General features: G+C 43.8%; 1 protein-coding gene across 1 annotated transcript in view; it reads left to right on the top strand.

Moving 5' to 3' along the window:
- The window catches only part of ctnna1 (catenin (cadherin-associated protein), alpha 1), a 229,519-nt gene that overhangs the window by 22,314 nt on the left and 185,266 nt on the right, over positions 1-21,939 (top strand). Inside the window, exons 2-3 of the mRNA XM_068043358.1 lie at positions 2,008-2,113; positions 6,737-6,932. Coding sequence (XP_067899459.1) covers positions 2,018-2,113; positions 6,737-6,932 — 292 coding nt within the window. The 5' untranslated portion in view covers positions 2,008-2,017. The remainder of the gene's footprint in view (positions 1-2,007; positions 2,114-6,736; positions 6,933-21,939) is intronic.

Below are 21,939 nucleotides of genomic sequence, written 5' to 3'. Positions count from 1 at the left end.
GACAATATAAATGGCTCCCTCTCCACAAGGGTACTGTACCCCTCCCTTTCAAAACTTCAGTTATCACCTCAGTTGTTAAGTCACCTTCAACCTATCTTTGCTGATTACCAGCCTTCTTCAGCTTTACTTTCTGCCCAAGAAGTTGTTGAACTACTTCTTGCATCCTAAATCTGTGCTTGCAACTACAAGTTTTAACCTCTTGAGTTATGTTTCCATTGCACCAAAACAGCCAAAATTAAGCGCACAACCAACATTCTCTCTGACCGTTTTGCATTTTCCTCGTCAACCTCTCTTTTGTCCACCACACTATTCTCCCGCAATGCCTCTTCCCCCATTGTCTGGATGAGTGGAACTGCCCTTGCTTAGTTCCGCTCTGACCTGGCTATCCAGGCATAGCTAGAAAATCTTCAGCAATATCGTCTCTTCCTGCTCTCACATGGTTGCCTTTGGAGTTCCCCAAGGATCTATTCTCAGCCATATCTTGTCCTTATCTACATGCTGTCCTTGTGTCATCATCTGAACAAAGGCAGTCAGCTTCCACAACTATATTGACCACACCCAGCTCTACTCCTCTACCATTGCCTTGGTGCTATCAGAGTGTTTGCCCCATGTACAGTCTTAGATAAGATGCAACTTCCTCCAGTTAAAGATTGGAAGATAGAAGCTGTTGCCTTTGCACTTGCCACGAACCTCATATGTTTGCAATTGATTCCACCCTCTCCCTGGCCACTTGCTGAACTAGACTGTTTGCAACCTTGAGCTGAGCTTCCCCTTCCACAATACCTTGTTGAAACTTTCATTCATGCTTTTGTCATCTCCAGTCTTAACAATTCCAATGCCCTCCTGACTGACTTCCCATCTTCTGTCGCATAAGTAGAGTTGGGAATAGTCAGTGCACATGTGGATCCTGATGCTGTCTTTGAATATTGGTGCTGAGGAACAGCATGTAGATTAGAAATACAGGGGAACTCTAGTGGTAAAAGTACAGGGGTGGAATAAGAAACTGTTGCTTCTCTGGCTACATTTTGATAGGTAAGTCTGGACAAGGTGTGTACAGTGCCACTCAGCTGGACAACAGAGGAGAGTTGTTGGAGGAGGATGGTGTCACGTTAATGGCTGCAGAGATTGAGAAGGATAAGGAGAATTAGTACCACAGTCCTAGAGGGAGGCTTTGATTAGAGCTGTTTCAGAGCTGTGGTAAGGGTGGAAACTAAATTGGAGAGGTTGAAACGTAGAGTTGAAGAGCTGGGCACAGATTTAGGAGATGACAACATGTTGAAGGGCTTTGGGGAGGAAAAGGAGATTGGATGCAAGTTCAATGCAGGTACACTGCAGGTTGCTTTTGAGTTCTTGGAGAAAGCAAGCATTAATATTCAATAATGGCAGCTGACATTTGGTGTGAAATTGCATTTCAGTTGTTTGTGCACTCTTGTTTAGCTTGGCTCACACTGCTGGACCTAGCACTTCATCCTAGTGACAGAACTGTGGACTCACTTTTTCACAATTGGGAAAAATTGAAATTTAAGTGTGGTCACTCAGAATGTTTGCTTTTTTTTCTATTTTCAGAATATCAGACTAGGCCAGGAGAAACACAAAAATCAAAATATCCTGCTTCAAATATTTTTACTACAGTATTTATATTATGGCTTTTTCCTATTCTTGACATACATTGCTAGTGTTGCTTCACTGCACAGATCTGAATCTCATTTGGTTTAAAAATGAGCAAAACTTGCTGTAAGCTATAAAGTACATGGGCTGCTTTAACTTGAATTGCCATCAATTTTTTCTTGCATTGTACTGCCCATTTTAAATTGGTTTCCAAAAATTTGGATTTGGGTGATTTTGTTTCATTGCATTGTTTTCAGCAGTTTGTCCTTCTGGTTTGCCTGCAGAATTTATCTCTGGTCTAAAAATGTTATATTTTGTTTGTTTTTTATTTTGACTGCTTCGCTTACTTTACTGAACTCCAATTTTCGTTTATAACTCGTGCTTTTTTTAATCCGGCAGGCAAGTGAGCATGACGACTCAAAATATTAGCTTCAAATGGGATCCGAAAAATCTGGAAATAAGGACTTTGGCAGTGGAACGTCTGTTGGAACCTTTGGTCACACAGGTAAGAATGTTCCACAGAAATGGTTAAATTGCATTCCAAATTGTCCATCTTCTGGTCCAGGGGAAGCTCTTGGGCACTGTATAATGTTATATAGTATGAGAAGCTGTCATATTGAGAACAGTAAATTTAAATCTTTGGATTTCCATTTCTCGCTGCATGACCACAGGGCAGAAAAATGAACATTTTTGGGAAAGGAGTGATATTCAGGACTATAGTTTTTGTCAAATTTGCATACCCTTGCCAACACTTCTTGTTTTTTTTTACATCTTAAAGTCAAATTGCGAGAGATAATTCTGCAGCTATATAAATTTGAGCTTTGTGCTCTTTGAAATGTGGTGCTGAATTGGTAGTATGAAGTGGAACATGGGAGCAGGGGTGTGCCATTCATCCTCTTGAAACTGTTCTGTCATTTAAGTAGATCATGTCTGATCTTTATCTTAGCTTAATTTACTTGCCTCTGTTCCATATTTATTCCATATTCCTTAATACCCTTACCTAATAAAAATCGTATGAATCTGTGTTGAAATTTTCAATTCACATAGCCTCAGCAGTTTTTTGGGGGTGAGTCCTGATTTCCACTACCCTTTGTGTGAAGATATCACTCCTGATGGGCCTGGCTCTAATTTTGAGGTTATGTCCCCTTGTTCTGGACTCCCTCCAGAAGAGGGAGTTTCTCTCTAACCACCCCATCAAATCCTTCAGTCATCTTGAAACACCACAATTAAGGGCATCTGGTTGTGGAAAGCTGATATGCTTTCTGTTAACACTGTGGAATATTGCTCCTGAGAGCCTTGCACTTCCTGCTGGGAATACTGATCTTCCATTAGTGCTGGTTCTAGACAATGAAGCAGTGTGATTGGTTGCATATTATAGCTGTTCCATTTATAAGATGTAAACTATTTCTACAGTTATGTTGCTTAACAATTTGTAATTTTTTTTTCAAATTATTAGTGGAAAGGTTAATGAAGCTTACATGCTTTTTTGTAGGGGATGTCATTATTCTTGACTTTGGATAGCTGGTGCATTGGATACTTCTATTTTCTTGCATAATCACTCTATATTTCAGTAAAACAGTAACGAGACTTTCAAGAAGCATGATGATTGGCGTCTATGTGTATTGCTGAACAGCGGGGAGGAATGCTGGTGTATACTTCCCTGGGCTTTAGCAATTCTCGATACCTGGCCTGAAAGGCCCACTTGTGAATTACAGCCAATGTAGTGCATTAGCATATTTTTTTGATTGTTGAGGGCAAGACAGCTTAATCTTATAATTTTTGCCAAGAGTAACCAGCAGCAATCTGGAGTGGGAATTCTGGGGCTCTTTTTCTCTCCCTTCTCAATTCAGAAGAGTCTGCTGTAGTGAATAAAACCAGTTATCTAGTCTGTGTTTTTTTTTCGTCTCCAGAGCTCAGTACTGTACATGGTGAATTTATGTACTCATCTGCTAGGGCAGTCGTTTTTTTTTTCTTTTTGAGATTTTATCACCAATTGATATATGTGGTAGTCCCTTCTATTGAAATCCCTATTTTTTTCTTGACTGGTGACTGGTTCAGTTTTCCACTCCGAACATGATATATCTTCACCTCTATCTCGGCCTGGTACTGAAACTCTCATTGATGCCTTTGTGACCTAGAAACCTGACTATTTGAATGGTCTCCTGGCCATCCTCTAAGTTTCAGTTCATTCAAAACTCAATGCTTGCATGCAAGTCCAGCTCACCCAGCACCCCATTGTTAAGTCAGCAGGAAGATTACTCTGTTTAAATCCCTATCTCTAGTTGCACCCATACGCACCTACCCTGCCACCCCCAAGCTTTCCATTCATCTAACCCCTATTCTGTGCACTGGCTTCCTGCTTTGCTCCACTATTGTCTCTGGAATTCTCTACCTTGTGTGCTTGTCCCCCTCTCGGTCCCCACAAAGAACATCACAGGAACAGGCCATTCGGCCCTCCAAGCCTGCGCCGATCTTGATACCTTCTGCACTTCCGGGGCCCATATCCCTCTATTCCCTTCCTATTCATGTATTTGTCAAGATGTCTCTTAAAAGTTGCTATCGTACCTGCTTCCACCACCTCCCCTGGCAGCACGTTCCAGGTACTCACCACCCTCTGTGTATAAAAAAAAAAACTTGCCTCGCACATCCCCTCTAAACTTTGCCCCTCGCACCTTAAACCTATGTCCCCTAGTAACTGACTCTTCCACCCTGGGAAAAAGCTTCTGACTATCCACTCTGTCCATGCCGCTCATAACTTTGTAAACCTCTATCATGTCACCCCTCCACCTCCGTCGTTCCAGTGAAAACAATCTGAGTTTTTCCAACCTCTCCTCATAGCTAATGCCCTCCAGACCAGGCAACATCCTGGTAAACCTCCTCTGTACCCTCTCCAAAGCCTCCACGTCCTTCTGGTAGTGCGGTGACCAGAATTACACGCAATATTCTAAGTGTGGCCTAACTAAGGTTCTGTACAGCTGCAACATGACTTGCCAATTTTTATATTCTATGCCCCGACCGATGAAGGCAAGCATGCCATATGCCTTCTTGACTACCTTATCCACCTGCGTTGCCACTTTCAGTGACCTATGTACCTGTACGCCCAGATCTCTCTGCCTGTCAATACTCCTAAGGGTTCTGCCATTTACTGTATACTTCCCACCTGCATTAGATCTTCCAAAATGCATTACCTCACATTTGTCCGGATTAAACTCCATCTGCCATTTCTCCACCCAAGTCTCCAACCCATCTATATCCTGCTGTATCCTCTGACAATCCTCATCATTATCCGCAACTCCACCAACCTTTGTGTTGTCCGCAAACTTACTAATCAGACCAGCTACATTTTCCTCCAAATCATTTATATATACTACAAACAGCAAAGGTCCCAGCACTGATCCCTGCAGAACACCACTAGTCACATCCCTCCATTCAGAAAAACATCCATCCACTGCTACCCTCTGTCTTCTATGACCGAGCCAGTTCTGTATCCATCTTGCCAGCTCACCTCTGATCCCGTGTGACTTCACCTTTTGTACCAGTCTGCCATGTGGGACCTTATCAAAGGCTTTACTAAAGTCCATATAGATAACATCCACTGCCCTTCCTTCATCAATCATCTTCGTCACTTCCTCAAAAACTCAATCAAATTAGTAAGACACGACCTCCCCTTCACAAAACCATGCTGTCTCTCGCTAATAAGTTTGTTTGTTTCCAAATGGGAGTAAATTCTGTCTCCAATAATCCTCTCTAATAGTTTCCCTATCACTGACGTAAGGCTCACCGGCCTATAATTTCCTGGATTATCCTTGCCACCCTTCTTAAACAAAGGAACAACATTGGCTATTCTCCAGTCCTCTGGGACCTCACCTGTAGCCAATGAGGATGCAAAGATTTCTGTCAAGGCCCCAGCAATTTCTTCCCTTGCCTCCCTCAGTATTCTAGGGTAGATCCCATCAGGCCCTGGGGACTTATCTACCTTCATGCTTTGCAAGACACCCAACACCCACCTCCTTTTTGATAATGAGATGACTGAGACTATCTGCACTCCCTTCACTAGGCTCATCATCCACCAAGTCCTTCTCTTTGGTGAATACTGATGCGAAGTACTCATTTAGCACATCGCCCATTTCTTCTGGCTCCACACATAGATTCCCATCTCTGTCCTTGAGTGGGCCAACCCTTTCCCTGGTTACCCTCTTTTTATATATGTATAAAAAGCCTTGGGATTTTCCTTAATCCTGTTTGCCAATGACTTTTCATGACCCCTTTTAGCCCTCCTAACTCCTTGCTTAAGTTCCTTCCTACTGTCTTTATATTCCTCAAGTGCTTCATCTGTTCCTAGCCTTCCAGCCCTTATGAATGATTCCTTTTTCTTTTTGACTAGGCTCACAATATCCTGTGTTATCCAAGCTTCCTGAAACTTGCCAAACTTGTCTTTGTTCCTCACAGGAACATGCTGGTCCTAGATTCTAATCAGCTGACGTTTGAAAGACTCCCATATGTCAGATATTGATTTACCCTCAAACAGCCGCCCCCAATCTAAATTCTTCAGCTCCTGCCTAATATTGTTATAATTAGCCTTCCCCCAATTTAGCACCTTCACCCGTGGACTACTCTTATCTTTATCCACAAGAACCTTAAAACTTATGAAATCATGGTCACTGCTCCCGAAATGCTCCCCCACTGAAACTTCGACCACCTAGCCGGGCTCATTCCCCAATACCAGGTCCAGAATGGCCCCATCCCTAGTTGGACTATCTACATACTGTTTCAAGAAGCCCTCCTGGATGCTCCTCACAAATTCTGCCCCATCCAAGCCCCTAGCACTAAGTGAGTTCCAGTCAATATCGGCGAAGTTAAAATCACCCACCACCAGAACCCTGTTACCTTTACATCTTTCCTCTGTGTCTCCCCCCACCCCCTCTGTCTCTTTCTCCACCCCCCCCCCCCCCCTTGCTGTGGTCGCCGCCTTAATTCACCTATTTTAATACCTCCTTTGGCTTGGTCCTCATTTGATTACTTCTCTGCGAAGCATGTTAAAGGTGCTATATAAATGTTCGTTGTTTTTCCCACTGGTCTTTCAATGCACTATCCTTCTGGATTTTTAAGACCATAACTGTACTTTCAGGTGACTACCCTCGTTAACACCAGCAATAGAGGACCATCTAACAAGAAGAAAGGACGTTCTAAGAAAGCCCATGTTCTGGCTGCCTCCGTGGAACAGGCAACACAGAATTTCCTGGAGAAGGGTGAGAAAATTGCCCATGAGAGCCAATACCTGAAGGAAGAACTAATAGCAGCTGTTGAGGATGTGCGTAAACAAGGTAGGTGTAACGACGCCTGTACAAAACATCTAGTGTAGGTGCCTGGAAATGTTTGAACTACGTGAAGCCATGTTGTCATGGGTAGTTTAATATTATGTGCATTTTAATATGCAAAATATTCTTTCAGCCTCTACCAACAAATCATTACTTTCACCCAGCAGATATACAAAATCCTATTATGAGAGGGCATGAAGTAATATTGATTGGGCCCACTAATACTTGGGGAGATTGGATTTAAGAATTTCTTTGTTTGTCAGTTTTCATATAATTTATCTTTCTTTACCTCTTGTAGCTCATTGCAAGGCCATAATATGTTATAGTACTTTCTCTCCAGTGGAAGTTGTGATTCAGTGTTTTTGTCCATATGATCAGTTTTTTTGTACTTCCCTTTTTCAGACTAAATATTTTTCCTTGTTAATCATACTGACATGTTTTTCACATTCATTGAGTTGAGACCCAGTCTTGATTCCTGCAAAAGTTTATAAGATCTGCACTGAACCTAATGGATGCTTGCTTGTGACTGGGTCAGAATCCTGTTCTTGTCTTGTTTCTGTTTCTCTTTCTCTTTGTTTCTCTTCCTTTGGAAAGGATTTAGTGTTCATTCATGCATGGTGGTTGAATTGCATTGCAACATTGTGGAAGTGCATTGAAAATCTTGCAAATGTCTAGAGAGGACATTTATTTCAATTTTTCCTCTACTGCAGTGCTGATTGGGAGATACCCAAGTTGAAAATTTCAAATGAATCAGTGGTGATATGAAAGCTTAGGCTGTCTGGTAATACCCAGTATTTGACCATTAATATTCCTGTCCAAAAATGTTATTTTTTATGCCTATGTTTGCCCTGTTCTGTCTGTACCCAATGAAATATCCCTGAATAATTCCACACATCCCAATTTGAAAGCCTCCATCATATCTTTCCTTGGTCTCCTCTTTAACAAGAAAATTTCCAGTTCTTTGAGATTGTCCATGCTTTTTCTCTAAATCCCTAATCTTTTTAGTAGCTGTATCATTTTTAGTCCAACTACATCCCGGAAAAGAAGGCATGTCCAGCGTGGGGAAAGCAGTGTTCTCATTGCAAGAAGCATTTTGCACACAAGTGTTTGGCGAGAAGGAAGCACAACAAACAGGTACAGATGGCCACTGGAGAGTTATTAGCCGAAGATTCTGACGAACCACTATACACTATACAACAGGTTAGTTCAGTCATGTCGATAGGTGATAAATGGTTTGTGACTATTGGAATGTTGACTGCAGAAGGAGAACTTCAAGTCAACATAAGTGTCAGACACCAGTGCGTCATACAACACCATGACCCTCACAGACCTGTGCACAGTAGCTCAACATGACGATCCAAAAATGAAACTCTCGGTAGTAAGGTTGAGACTATATGATGGCGCCATGCTAGTGCCGAGAGGACAAGTTACTCTGAGACCCCACTGCAATGACGAGATCAGGAGTTCCACATCATAGATGGCAAGCAAAAGCCACTCAAAGCAGCTGGAGCGAGTCTAAAGCTTGGACTGGTAACTCTCAAGGTGCAAAAAGAGATTTGCAATGTGTCGCAGCACACTAAACCGTTGACCGCGGATCAGATCCTAGAGGACTAGAACAATGTGTTTACAGGTTTAGGAGGTCTTCCTGGAGAATATCATCTCGAAGTAGATGAGTGGGTAAGACCAATTCAGCATCTGCAGAGGCAAGATCCAGTTGCCCTCAAGGCCGGCCTGAAAGATGAAATAGAAGAGCTGGAAAAGATGGGAGTAAGCAAGAAAGTGACAACTGCTGCAGAATGGATTAGCAGCATGGTAGCAGTGAAACAACCTGGAAAGCTAAGAGTATGCATCGACCGAAAGGATCTGAAGAGATCTCACTATCCCATACCAACCATCGAAGGAGTTTTGCCGCAACTTGCAAAGGAAAAAATCTTCACTACCCTTGATGTGAAGTATGGTTACTGGTAAGTGAAGCTGGATGAAAGCAGCAGCTTTCTAACTATATTCTGGACACCGTTCGGGAGATACAGATGGTTGCGCATGCTGTTTGGCATTTCAATGGCTCCCACGGCTCCTGAGGAGTATCAACGTAGACAGCATGAGCTAGTTCATGATCTTCATGGAGTGGAAGCTATAGTGGATGATTTGTAGTTTATGGATGCAGAGACAGAATGGAAGAAGCCATTGCTAACCACGATCAAAATCTAGTGCAACTGCTGGACATAGCTCGCCAGATGAACCTGAAGCTGAACAAGAAAAAATTGCAATTAAAGATGCTCGAAGTCAAGTACATAGGTCATGTACTGACAGCAAAATGTGTTTGCCCAGATCCCCGCAAAGGTGAGAGCGGCAGCAGTGATGCGGCAACCGACAGATGTAAAAGCAGTGCAATGATTTGTTGGTTTTGTCAACTATTTAGCAAAATTCGTGCCCAATTTGAGTGTGAACCATTACGTCAGCTCACTGCCAAGGATGTGCATTGGTATTGGGGCACAGAACAAGAAGCAGCGTTCACTAAGATGAAGCAGCTAGTGACGGCAATGCCAGTGCTGAAATACTGTGACTTAAATTATGAAGTCACCATGCGGCGTTACACCAGCGAGACAGGACTAGGAGCAACTCTAATGCAGCAAGAACAGCCGGTTGTATTTGCATCCAGGGCGTTAACGCAAATGGAGTGATGGCACGCTCAGTTCAAGAAGGAGTGTCTGGCCATTGTCTTTGCTTGTGAACACTTTCATCAATATCTACTTGGAGACGAAGTGGCAGTTGAGTCGCACCACAAGCCAGTTCAAAGCATTTTGCTCAAGCCTCTACTATCTGCTCCAAAGCGTCTGCAAAGAATGTTACTCTGGTTACAGAGAACAAAGAACAAAGAAAATTACAGCACAGGAACAGGCCCTTCGGCCCTCCAAGCCTGCGCCGATCCAGATCCTCTATCTAAACATGTCGCCTATTTTCTAAGGGTCTGTATCTCTTTGCTTCCTGCCCATTCATGTATCTGTCTAGATACATCTTAAAAGATGCTATCGTGCCCGCGTCTACCACCTCCGCTGGCAACGCGTTCCAGGCACCCACCACCCTCTGCGTAAAGAACTTTCCATGCATATCCCCCCTAAACTTTTCCCCTCTCACTTTGAACTCGTGACCCCTCATAATTGAATCCCCCACTCTGGGGGTAAAAAGCTTCTTGCTATCCACCCTGTCTATACCTCTCATGATTTTGTACACCTCAATCAGGTCCCCCCTCAACCTCCGTCTTTCTAATGAAAATAATCCTAATCTACTCAACCTCTCTTCATAGCTAGCGCCCTCCATACCAGGCAACATCCTGGTGAACCTCCTCTGCACCCTCTCCAAAGCATCTACATCCTTTTGGTAATGTGGCGACCAGAACTGCACGCAGTATTCCAAATGTGGCCGAACCAAAGTCTTATACAACTGTAACATGACCTGCCAACCCTTGTACTCAATACCCTGTCCGATGAAGGAAAGCATGCCGTATGCCTTCTTGACCACTCTATTGACCTGCGTTGCCACCTTCAGGGAACAATGGACCTGAACACCCAAATCTCTCCACATCAATTTTCCCCAGGACTTTTCCATTTACTGTATAGTTCACCATTAAATTGGATTTTCCAAAATGCATCACCTCGCATTTGCCCTGACTGAACTCCATCTGCCATTTCTCTGCCCAACTCTCCAATCTATCTATATTCTGCTGTATTCTCTGACAGTCCCCTTCACTAACTGCTACTCCACCAATCTTAGTGTCGTCTGCAAACTTGCTAATCAGACCACCTATACTTTCCTCCAAATCATTTAAGTATATCACAAACAACAGTGGTCCCAGCACGGATCCCTGTGGAACGCCACTGGTCACACGTCTCCATTTTGAGAAACTCCCTTCCACTGCTACTCTCTGTCTCCTGTTGCCCAGCCAGTTCTTTATCCATCTAGCTAGTACACCCTGGACCCCATGCGACTTCACTTTCTCCATCAGCCTACGATGGGGAACCTTATCAAACGCCTTACTGAAGTCCATGTATATGACATCTACAGCCCTTCCCTCATCAATCAACTTTGTCACTTCCTCAAAGAATTCTATTAAGTTGGTAAGACATGACCTTCCCTGCACAAAACCATGTTGCCTATCACTGATAAGCCCATTTTCTTCCAAATGGGAATAGATCCTATCCCTCAGTATCTTCTCCAGCAGCTTCCCTACCACTGACGTCAGGCTCACCGGTCTATAATTACCTGGATTATCCTTGCTACCCTTCTTAAACAAGGGGACAACATTAGCAATTCTCCAGTCCTCCGGGACCTCACCCGTGTTTAAGGATGTTGCAAAGATATCTGTTAAGGCCCCAGCTATTTCCTCTCTCGCTTCCCTCAGTAACCTGGGATAGATCCCATCCGGAACTGGGGACTTGTCCACCTTAATGCCTTTTAGAATACCCAACACTTCCTCCCTCCTTATGCCGACTTGACCTAGAGTAATCAAACATCTGTCCCTAACCTCAACATCCGTCATGTCCCTCTCCTCGGTGAATACCGATCCAAAGTGCTCGTTTAGAATCTCACCCATTTTCTCTGACTCTATGCATAACTTTCCTCCTTTGTCCTTGAGTGGGCCAATCCTTTCTCTAGTTACCCTCTTGCTCCTTATATATGAATAAAAGGCTTTGGGATTTTCCTTAACCCTGTTTGCTAAAGATATTTCATGACCCCTTTTAGCCCTCTTAATTCCTCGTTTCAGATTGGTCCTACATTCCCGATATTCTTTCAAAGCTTCGTCTTTCTTCAGCCTCCTGGACCTTATGTATGCTTCCTTTTTCCTCTTAGCTAGTCTCACAATTTCACCTGTCATCCATGGTTCCCAAATCTTGCCATTTCTATCCCTCATTTTCACAGGAACATGTCTCTCCTGCACGCTAATCAACCTCTCTTTAAAAGCCTCCCACATATCAAATATGGATTTACCTTCAAACAGCTGCTCCCAATCTACATTCCCAAGCTCCTGCCGAATTTTGGTATAGTTGGCCTTCCCCCAATTTAGCACTCTTCCTTTAGGACCACTCTCGTCTTTGTCCATGAGTATTCTAAAACTTACGGAATTGTGATCACTATTCCCAAAGTAGTCCCCTACTGAATCTTCAACCACCTGGCCGGGCTCATTCCCCAACACCAGGTCCAGTATGGCCCCTTCCCGAGTTGGACTATTTACATACTGCTCTAGAAAACCCTCCTGGATGCTCCTTACAAATTCTGCTCCATCTAGACCTCTAACATTAAGTGAATCCCAGTCAATGTTGGGAAAATTAAAATCTCCTATCACCACCACCCTGTTGCTCCTACATCTTTCCATAATCTGTTTACATATTTGTACCTCTATCTCACACTCGCTGTTGGGAGGCCTGTAGTACAGCCCCAACATTGTTACCGCACCCTTCCTATTTCTGAGTTCTGCCCATATTGCCTCACTGCTCGAGTCCTCCATAGTGCCCTCCTTCAGCACAGCTGTGATATCCTCTTTGACCAGTACAGCAACTCCTCCACCCCTTTTACCTCCCTCTCTATCCCGCCTGAAGCATCGATATCCTGGGATATTTAGTTGCCAATCATGCCCTTCCCTCAACCAAGTCTCAGTAATAGCAATAACATCATACTCCCAGGTACTAATCCAAGCCCTAAGTTCATCTGCCTTACCTACTACACTTCTTGCATTAAAACAAATGCACCTCAGACCACCAGTCTCTTTGCATTCATCATCTGCTCCCTGCCTACTCTTTCCCTTAGTCACGCTGACTTCATTATCTAGTTCCTTACAGGCTTTAGTTACTACCTCTTTACTGTCCACTGGCGACCTCATTTGGTTCCCATCCCCCTGCCACATTAGTTTAAACCCTCCCCAACAGTGTTAGCAAAAGCACCCCCAAGGGCATTGGTTCCTGTCCGGCCCAGGTGTAGACCATCTAATTTGTCATAGTCCCACCTCCCCCAGAACCGGTCCCAATGTCCCAAAAATCTGAACCCCTCCCTCCTGCACCATCTCTCAAGCCACGCATTCATCCTGACTATTCTTTCATTTCTACTCTGACTATCACGTGGCACTGGTAGCAATCCTGAGATTACTACCTCTGAGGTCCTACTTTTTAACTTGGCTCCTAACTCCCTAAATTCTGCTTGTAGGACCTCATCCCGTTTTTTACCTATATCATTGGTGCCTATGTGCACAACGACAACTGGCTGTTCACCCTCCCCTTTCAGAATGTTCTGCAGCCGATCTGAGACATCCCTGACCCGTGTACCTGGGAGACAACATCCCATTCGGGAGTCTCGTTTTTTACCACAGAACCGCCTATCTACTCCCCTTACAATCGAATCCCCGATGACTATAGCCCTTCCACTCTTTTTCCCGCCCTTCCGAACAGCAGAGCCAGCCACGGTGCCATGAACCTGGCTACTGCTGCCTTCCCTTGGTGAGCTATCTCCCTCAACAGTATCCAAAACGGTATACCTGTTTTGGAGGGAGATGACTGCAGGGGACACCTGCGCTGCCTTCCTGCTCTTTCTCTGCCTTTTGGTCACCCATTCCCTTTCTCCCTCAGCAATCCTAATCTGCGGTGTGACTAATTCGCTAAACGTGCTATCCACGACCTCCTCAGCATCGCGGATGCTCCAAAGTGAGTCCATCCGCAGCTCCAGAGCCGTCATGCGGTCTAACGAGCTGCAGCTGGACACACTTCCAGCACATGAAGGAGTCAGGGACATCAGCTGTGTATCAACTGGATGTGAGATACAAGCAAGGGAAACAGATGTGCATCGCTGACATGCTGTCGAGACCAGCATTCCCTATGAAGACAGTAGAGGATGCTATGACCGTGTGAAATCTTCCAAATCTACTGTGAAGCTGCAGCTCGACATGCTCTGGAAGTCATCAACCAAGCAGAGTCATTGAATCTGATAGACAAGTGCCTTGCTCAAATCAAGTGAAGTACCCAACAAGATGCAACTCTCTAGGTTTTGCAAGAAATAATGATGAAAGGATGGCCTGAAAGCATCCAGGACCCTCCTGTGGTCAGAAGTGTATTGGGCATATAGAGATGAATTGACAACCCAAGATGGCATTGTGTATAAGGAAAATAGAATCATTATCACTAAGGAGTTGAGAGGAGAGAGGCTACAATGCATCCATGCAAGCCACCAAGGAGTCGAGTCTGAGGAAGGCAAAAGAAGTGCTGTACTGGCCAAACTGAGCAATGCAATCAAGAACCACATCAGCCAGTGCAGTGCGTGTAACAAGTACCAAACTAAGCAAACGAAAGAGCTGTTGATGACGCATGACATCCCAGACCATGCATGAAGCTGGGTATAGACGTCTTCAGTTTCGCAGGAACTGATTATCTCATCACCATAGATTACTATTCTGACTACTGGGAGGTAGACCAGCTGACTTCAACGACTACTGGTGAGATTCTAGAATGCCTGAAAGCACACTTTGGTCGTTATGGTATTCCAGACACTGATGAGTGACAATGACCCTCAGTTCGCACGTGAAGAATTCAGCTGTTTCATAAAGGATTGGGAAATTCAACACCATACTTCATCTCCATGGTAACACCAGTCAAATGGAAAGGCTGAGGCACCAGTGAAAATTGCCCAAGGAATCATAAAGAAATCGAGCAAATCCAGTACAGATGTATACAAGGCAATCCTTGAGTGGAGAAACACACCTACTGAAGGGATGGAAAGTAGTCCAGTACATGACTAATGTCACGCCGCAACCAACCTACTCTTCCAAAAGCAAAAAAGCTCCTGAAGCCAGAAGTAGTAACAGGCATGAGTGACAAAATCAAGGTGAAACGGCAGAAAGCCAAATTTCATTTTGACCAAACTGTTGCCAGAATTGAACATCGGAGAACCAGTCAGGGTACAAACCTTCAACGCTTTGAACAAGAGTCAGCCCAAGTGGCAACTTGGGACCTGCGTAGAGTAGTTATCACCTCGATCATACGTGAATGACCAGATACACCGTCGCAACTGCAGGCATGTGCGCACAACTGGAGAAGGTGTTCCGTTGCTGCAGGCGGCTGATCAGGAAGATGCGAACTCACCATTTGCACAGACCATAGATCAACCATCAGTCCCAGAGGTCCACAGCACCCCAGCAACGGAAATGGAACAACAGTTACTGTGGCAACAAGAAGTGACGGGAACGACACTCCCCGGAGAAGGAAAACCATCTAGATTAACGCGTACCATTAAGAGACCGGCATGATTCAAAGACTCTGCGGTGCATGTGCAGACTGATGAGAATAACGAACTGCTAACGCATGAGAACAGTTGTGTGCATAATGGGAATTTGGGCAACTCGGTGTAAATAATGCACACTTTCCTTTTATGAAAAAGGATGTTTGGGATAGAAATGCAATACTATACTAATGTGCCTCCTGGCTTGCTGTAGTCATGTGGCCTCTGCCATGAGGCACTCCCTGCAAACATCCATCAGCGGTCAGTTCAGTAAAGACACAGTGCAAGCAAGACTGTTGTCCTGTGAGCTCGTAACAAAACACAAGTAAGGTCTTTGAAGATAATGAACAGTTCTGAAAAATTAATACCTTTACAGATTTGGTGCATAACACCTTTTATACAAAAGTCCTTCTGTGCAAAATTCAAAGCATTAATGTTCCAGAATTGGTAACAATAATTCATAACTTAATCATCATAAACTCTAAGCTATTTCAACAAGCGAACAATGCTCTTCATAGCGACTGCAATTTAGCCTCCTGTTCATTTCAACCCACTGCTAACAGCTCACTTGTGTTAATGAACTAGACAGTAGTAACTATTGGCTTAAAGGGTGGTATGTAAATTAAAGTTTTTCTAACCTAGTTGACTTTAAAAGATTTTTCCTTTTAAAATTGGTTTGTAAAGGAGTACTAATTGCTTCACTGTGTTCACTTTGAATACATTATTATAGGAATTATAAGTTATAATTAATTCCTACCTCATTGGCACGTCCCCTTTAGGAAAATGAAATTGAGTGAAACGAGGTCATTTAATCTTTTTGCGTGCTTTATTAGATTATGACCAGTCTTCCCCTCAATGAGGTAATACTGTACTATTGTGCAGCCAAAAGCCAAGTGAAAACAATAACTAAGTAAAATTGATTTGATTTTGAATTTAACAGCACATATCATGCCTTGCAATTGTCAGTGACCACAAAATGATTTAATGATCAGAAATTAATAGATGTAAGGGTTAAAAGCCATCATTTTGCCTTTATTTTTACCTGAGATCCTGAATAACTCCAGTACTGCACTGGGTTAATAAGAATGCACAGATGAAGTCTTGTAAATTGACTGTCTTGATTTTTGTCCCTCGATATTGTTAGTGGTCTTGTACTATTAAGTTTTTAGCTTAAGTCACCTGCTACATTTTTTTAAAAAGAAAAACCTTGTCCCTCAACTAGTACCTAACTAATATCCGTGGATTTTTCCACGGATATTATTTCATACACCAGTGTGTTATTGAGGGTATCTTATGATCTGGTAATTTGTTTTATTCGTTTCATGGGATGTGGGCATTACTGGCCAGGCCAGCATTTATTGCCCATCCCTAATTGCCCATGAGAAGGTGATGGTGAGCTGCCTTCTTGAACCACTGCACTCTGTGTGGGGTAGGTACACCCACAGCGCTATTGGGAAGGAAGTTCCAGGATTTTGACCCAGCGACAGTGAAGGAATGGTGATTATAGTTTCAAGTCAGGATGGTGTGTGGCTTGGAGGGGAACTTGCAGGTGGCGGTGTTCCCACGCATCTGCCCTTGTCCTTCTAGGTGGTAGAGGTCACTGGTTTGGAAGGTGCTGTCTGAGTAGCCTTGGTGTGTTGCTGCAGTGCAATTTGTCGATGGTACACGCTGCTGCCATTATGCGTCGGAGGGAGTGAATGTGGATCAAGTGCCAATCAAGCGGGCTGCTTTGTCCTGGATGGTGTCAGGCTTCTTGAGTGTTGGAGCTGCACCCATCCAGGCAAGTGCAGAGTATTCCATCACACTCCTGACTTGTGCCTTGTAGATGGTGGGCAGGCTTTGGGGAGTCAGGAGGTGAGTTACTCGCTGCAGAATTTCTAGCCTCTGACCTGCTCTTGTAGCCACGGTATTTATATGGCTACTCCAGTTCAGTTTCTGGTCAATGGTAACCCGTAGGTGGTTGTTAGTGGGGGATTCAGCAATCATAAAATGTCAAGAAGAGATGGTTAAATTCTCTGTTATTGGAGATGGTCATTGCCTCGCACTTTTGTGGCACGAATGTCACTATTTTTTTATTTTTATTTTAGAGATACCGCACTGAAACAGGCCCTTCGGCCCACCGAGTCTGTGCCGACCATCAACCACCCATTTATACTAATCCCATATTCCTACCACATCCCCACCTTCCCTATATTCCCCTACCACCTACCTATACTAGGCAATTTATAATGGCCAATTTACCTATCAACCTGCAAGTCTTTGGCTGTGGGAAGAAACCGGAGCACCCGGCGAAAACCCACGCAGTCACAGGGAGAACTTGCAAACTCCGCACAGGCAGTACCCAGAATTGAACCCGGGTTGCTGGAGCTGTGAGGCTGCGGTGTTAACCACTGCGCCACTTATCAGCCCAAGCCTGGATGTTGTCCAGGTCTAGCCAGCAATATAAAAACAGATTGTAAGAGCTTTTCTAAGTGCATCAAAAGGAAGAGAGCAGCTAAAGTAGATGTGGTCCCTTAGAGGCAGAGACAGGAGAAATTGTCATGGGGAATGAGTAAATGGGAGAGAGATTGAACAAATATTTTGTGTCTGTCTTCACAGTAGAAGACACAAGTTCCATACCAGAAATGGGCAGTAACCTAGGGGCTAAAAAGAGTCAGGAAATTAAGGAAATAAATATCAGCCAAGGAAAAGTATTGGAGAGACTTGAGGGACTAAAATCTGAAAAGTCCCCAGGACCAGATGGCTTACACCCTAGGGTTCTTAAAGTGATAGCTGCAGAGATGGTGGATGCGCTGGCTATGATTTTCCAGAATTCCTTAGGTTCAAGAATAGTTCCATCAGATTGGAAGTTGGAAAATGTTACACTGCTTTTCAAGAAAGGAGGTAGAGAGAAAACGGGGAACTACAGGCCATTTAGCCTAACATCAGCCGTTGGGAAGATACTGGAAGCTATTATTAAGACGCCTTAATCTTACAATGCTTTTCCAAGTGCATGATTAGAACAATTCAGCATGGTTTTACTACAGGGACTTCCTGTTTGTCAAATTTAGTTTTTTTGAGAATTTAACTAGTAGGGTAAATAAAGGGGAACCAGTAGATGTATACCTGGATTTCTGAAAGGCATTTGATAAGGTGCCACATGAAAGATTAATAGGCAAGAGAAGGGCTCATGGTGTTGGGGGTAGTATATGAGCATGGTAGAGGATTGGTTAGCAGACAGGAAGCAGGGAGTGGGCATATATGGGGCATTTTCAAGTTGGCAGGCAGTGAATAGTAGGGTGCTGCAAGGATCAGTGCTGGGGCCTCAGCTATTTACACTATTTTAATGACTTGGATGAAGAGACAGAGTAATGCATCTAAGTTTGCTGATATAATGCTCGGTGGAAAGGTAAGCTGCGGGGAGGGCGTAGAGAGGCTGCAAAGAGATATAGACAAGTTAAGTGAGTGGGCAACAAGATGGCAAATGGAGTAAAATGAAGGGAAGTATGAAGTTTGGTCATAAAAATAGAAAAGCAGGATATTTTTGAAAAGGTGTGAAACTGGTAAGTGGTGGTGTTCAGAGAGACTTGGAGGTACTCGTACAAGGAACACACAAAGTTAACATGTAGGTACAGCAGGCTATTAGGAAGGTAATGTTGATCTTTATTGCAAGGGGATTGGAGTACAGGAATAAAGAAGTCTTACTAAAATTGTACAGGGCTTTGGTGAGACTGCACCTGGAATGCTGTGTGCAGTTTAGGTCTCCATATTTAAGAAAGGATATACTTGCACTGGAGGCTGTGCAGTGAAGATTTACTAAATTGGTCCCTGGGGTGAGGGTGTTGTCCTATGATAGGTTGAGTAAATTGGGCCTATATTCTTTGGAGTTTAGAAGTATGAGAGGCGATCTAATTGAGACATATGAGATTCTGAAAGGGCTTGATAGGGTAGCAGATGAGAGATTGTTTCCGCTACTCGGGGAATCTACAGTCTCGAGATAAGGGGCCGATCATTCAGGACTGAAATGAGGAGAAATTACTACACTGAAAGGGTTGTGAATCTTTGGAATTCTCTACCTCAGAGGGTTGTGGAAGCTCCATCATTGAATACATTTAAGGCTGGGATAGATACATTTTTGGTCTCGCAGGGAATCAAGGGATATGGGGAGTGGGCAGGAAAGTGGAATTGAAGCCCAAGATCAGCCATGATCGTATTGAATGGCGGAATAGGCTCGATGGGCCGTATTAGTCTACTTCTGCTCCTATTTCTTGTGGTCTTGTGGAATGGCCCAGCAAGCCACTCTGGTATCAAGGGCAATTAGGGATGGGCAACAGATGCTGACCTTGCCAGTGACACCCACATCCCATGAAAGAAGAAAAAAGGGGCATTTTCATCTTAGTAGGCTGTAAAAGTGGAGTGCTGCAAGGACGTGGGAAAGTGAGAGATTATTCATTTTGGTCATGAAATCAAGAGCAGAATATTTTTAAAAGGTCTGAAACTTGCAAATGTTGCTTAGAGAGACTTTGGTGTACTCGTACAACGAACAAAAAGTTAGTATGCAGGTACAGCAAGCGATTCAGAAGGCAAATGGAATGTTGACCTTTATTGCAAGGGGATTGGAGTACAGGGATAAGGAAGTCTTGCTTGGTGAAACCACACCTGAAGTACTGTGCACGCGTTTGGTCATCTTACCTAAGGAAGGATATACTTAACTTGAAGGTGGTACAGTAAAGATTCATTGGTTGGTTTTTTTGGGAAGAGAGGGTTGTCCTATGATAGGCTGAGTAAATTGGGCCTATATTCTGAGTTCAGAAAAATGAGAGGTGATCTCTGAAACATACAAGATTCTGAAAGGGCTTGACAGGGTAGACACAAAGGTTGCTTCCTCTGGCTGGGGATTCTAGAACATGGAGGCATAACCTCAGGATAGTCCAGTTATTAAACATTGGGAAAAGTGTTATCTACGGATTCTGCCAAACTCCATTCCCTCGCCATCCCTCTCCGTGGCCAATGTCTTGGGCTGAACTGCACTGTTGCACAGAATTCTTATGTCCATATGCTAACTTGTACCAAGTTCCATTCGCCCCTGTGCTCACTGGCCTATATTGGCACGTGGCACAGCAATGATTCAATTATTTCTTTGGGGGGGTGGGGGGGGATGAAATTATCACCCTTCTGTTCAAATCTCACTGGTCTAATTGTTACATTTGTAACTTCCTACAACCCTCAGAACTCTACTTTCCTCTGAATATAACCAGTTGTGCATCCACCACTTCCTTCACCCCACCATTGACAGCTAATCCTTCAGCTGTTTGAGCCCCAAGATCTGGAACACTCTCTCCCTAAATCTCTCTGCTGTCCTTTCAGATGCCCTTTAAAACCTATCTCTTTAACTAAACTTTTGGCCATAGTCCTAATGTCTCTTTAGATTTGGTGTTAATTTTTGTCAGACTTGTGCTCCTGTGAAGAGCCTTGGGATGTTTTACAATGTTAATGGTGCAAAAAAAAATGCAGGTTGTTGGGTTCCTTCTGTGCTGTAAGGTTTGTTTTTATCTTTATTGTATTCTTTGTCAGAGCATACACGATCTTCTGGCTTACTTTTTAACCTCTTTGCAGTAGCGAATCTTAATTTACCAGTCTGTATAAAAATAAAATTGCAATATCAGTTGTGTTGAATTTATTTCAATACAAATCTTAACTTATAGTAGAATAAGTTAATCTGGATGATTGCAATGTACCAATGACTATCCATAACAAGGAACCTATTTGCCCAAGCTGTCTAATAGCAAGCTCCCATTTACAGACAAAATGTGGTCTTTTTCTGCTTGTCCTCTTTTGTAACTATCCCAGATGGTTTAAATCAGTGGTTTTCAAACTTTTTTGGTTGAAGGTCTCCTTTTTAAAATGGTTTAGGAATCATGGAGCTCCTATCTAAATTAAGGAAAAAGATGCCCTCAGTTAACCTGTATTTTGGCCCCCTTTCTTTGAGTTTAATTATTTTATTTTATTTTTTTTTATTTATTTAGAGATACAGCACTGAAACAGGCCCTTCGGCCCACCGAGTCTGTGCCGACCAACAACCACCCATTTATACTAACCCTACAGTAATCCCATATTCCCTATCACCTATCTACACTAGGGGCAATTTATAACAGCCAATTTACCTATCACCTGCAAGTCTTTGGTTGTGGGAGGAAACCGGAGCACCCGGAGAAAACCCACGCAGACACAGGGAGAACTTGCAAACTCCGCACAGGCAGTACCCAGAATCGAACCCGGGTCCCTGGAGCTGTGAGGCTGCAGTGCTAACCACTGCGCCACTTAAACTTAAAAACTCCCCTGTTTTATACAAGGCTGAACTCGCCTGGGGCCCATCACCAGCCTTGGTAACTGCGTGTCTGTTGGGTAATCCTGTGCCACTCTCAGTACTCCATGTGCACTCCCCTCCTGGGTGAGAAGGCCAGCCCATTATGCGCTGTACACATGGTGGCCGGACCAAACCTGCCTCCGACCGCTGTTCATGCACTTACTCCTGACCACAGCACCCTGGCTGTTGCCCACCCGTAAGGTCGGTTCTGCTTGGTAAGGAGTTTCACATTATTTCGCGGACCCCCTAGAAAGACCTGCAGGGATGTGCGAGCCCCAGTTTGAGAACCGCTAGTTTAAATAATAGGATTGTTATCACTGCTTGAGCCACTTTTTTCCAATGCCCCTCCTTGTTCATCTCCTTCTGTTCACGCCCCCCCCCCCCCATGCAATAAATTCTAAATTTGTCCAA

This window comes from Heterodontus francisci, chromosome 12 (assembly GCF_036365525.1).
Source record: "Heterodontus francisci isolate sHetFra1 chromosome 12, sHetFra1.hap1, whole genome shotgun sequence".
Classification (NCBI taxonomy): Eukaryota; Metazoa; Chordata; class Chondrichthyes; order Heterodontiformes; family Heterodontidae; genus Heterodontus; species Heterodontus francisci.
This window is presented reverse-complemented; position numbering and strand designations above follow the sequence as displayed.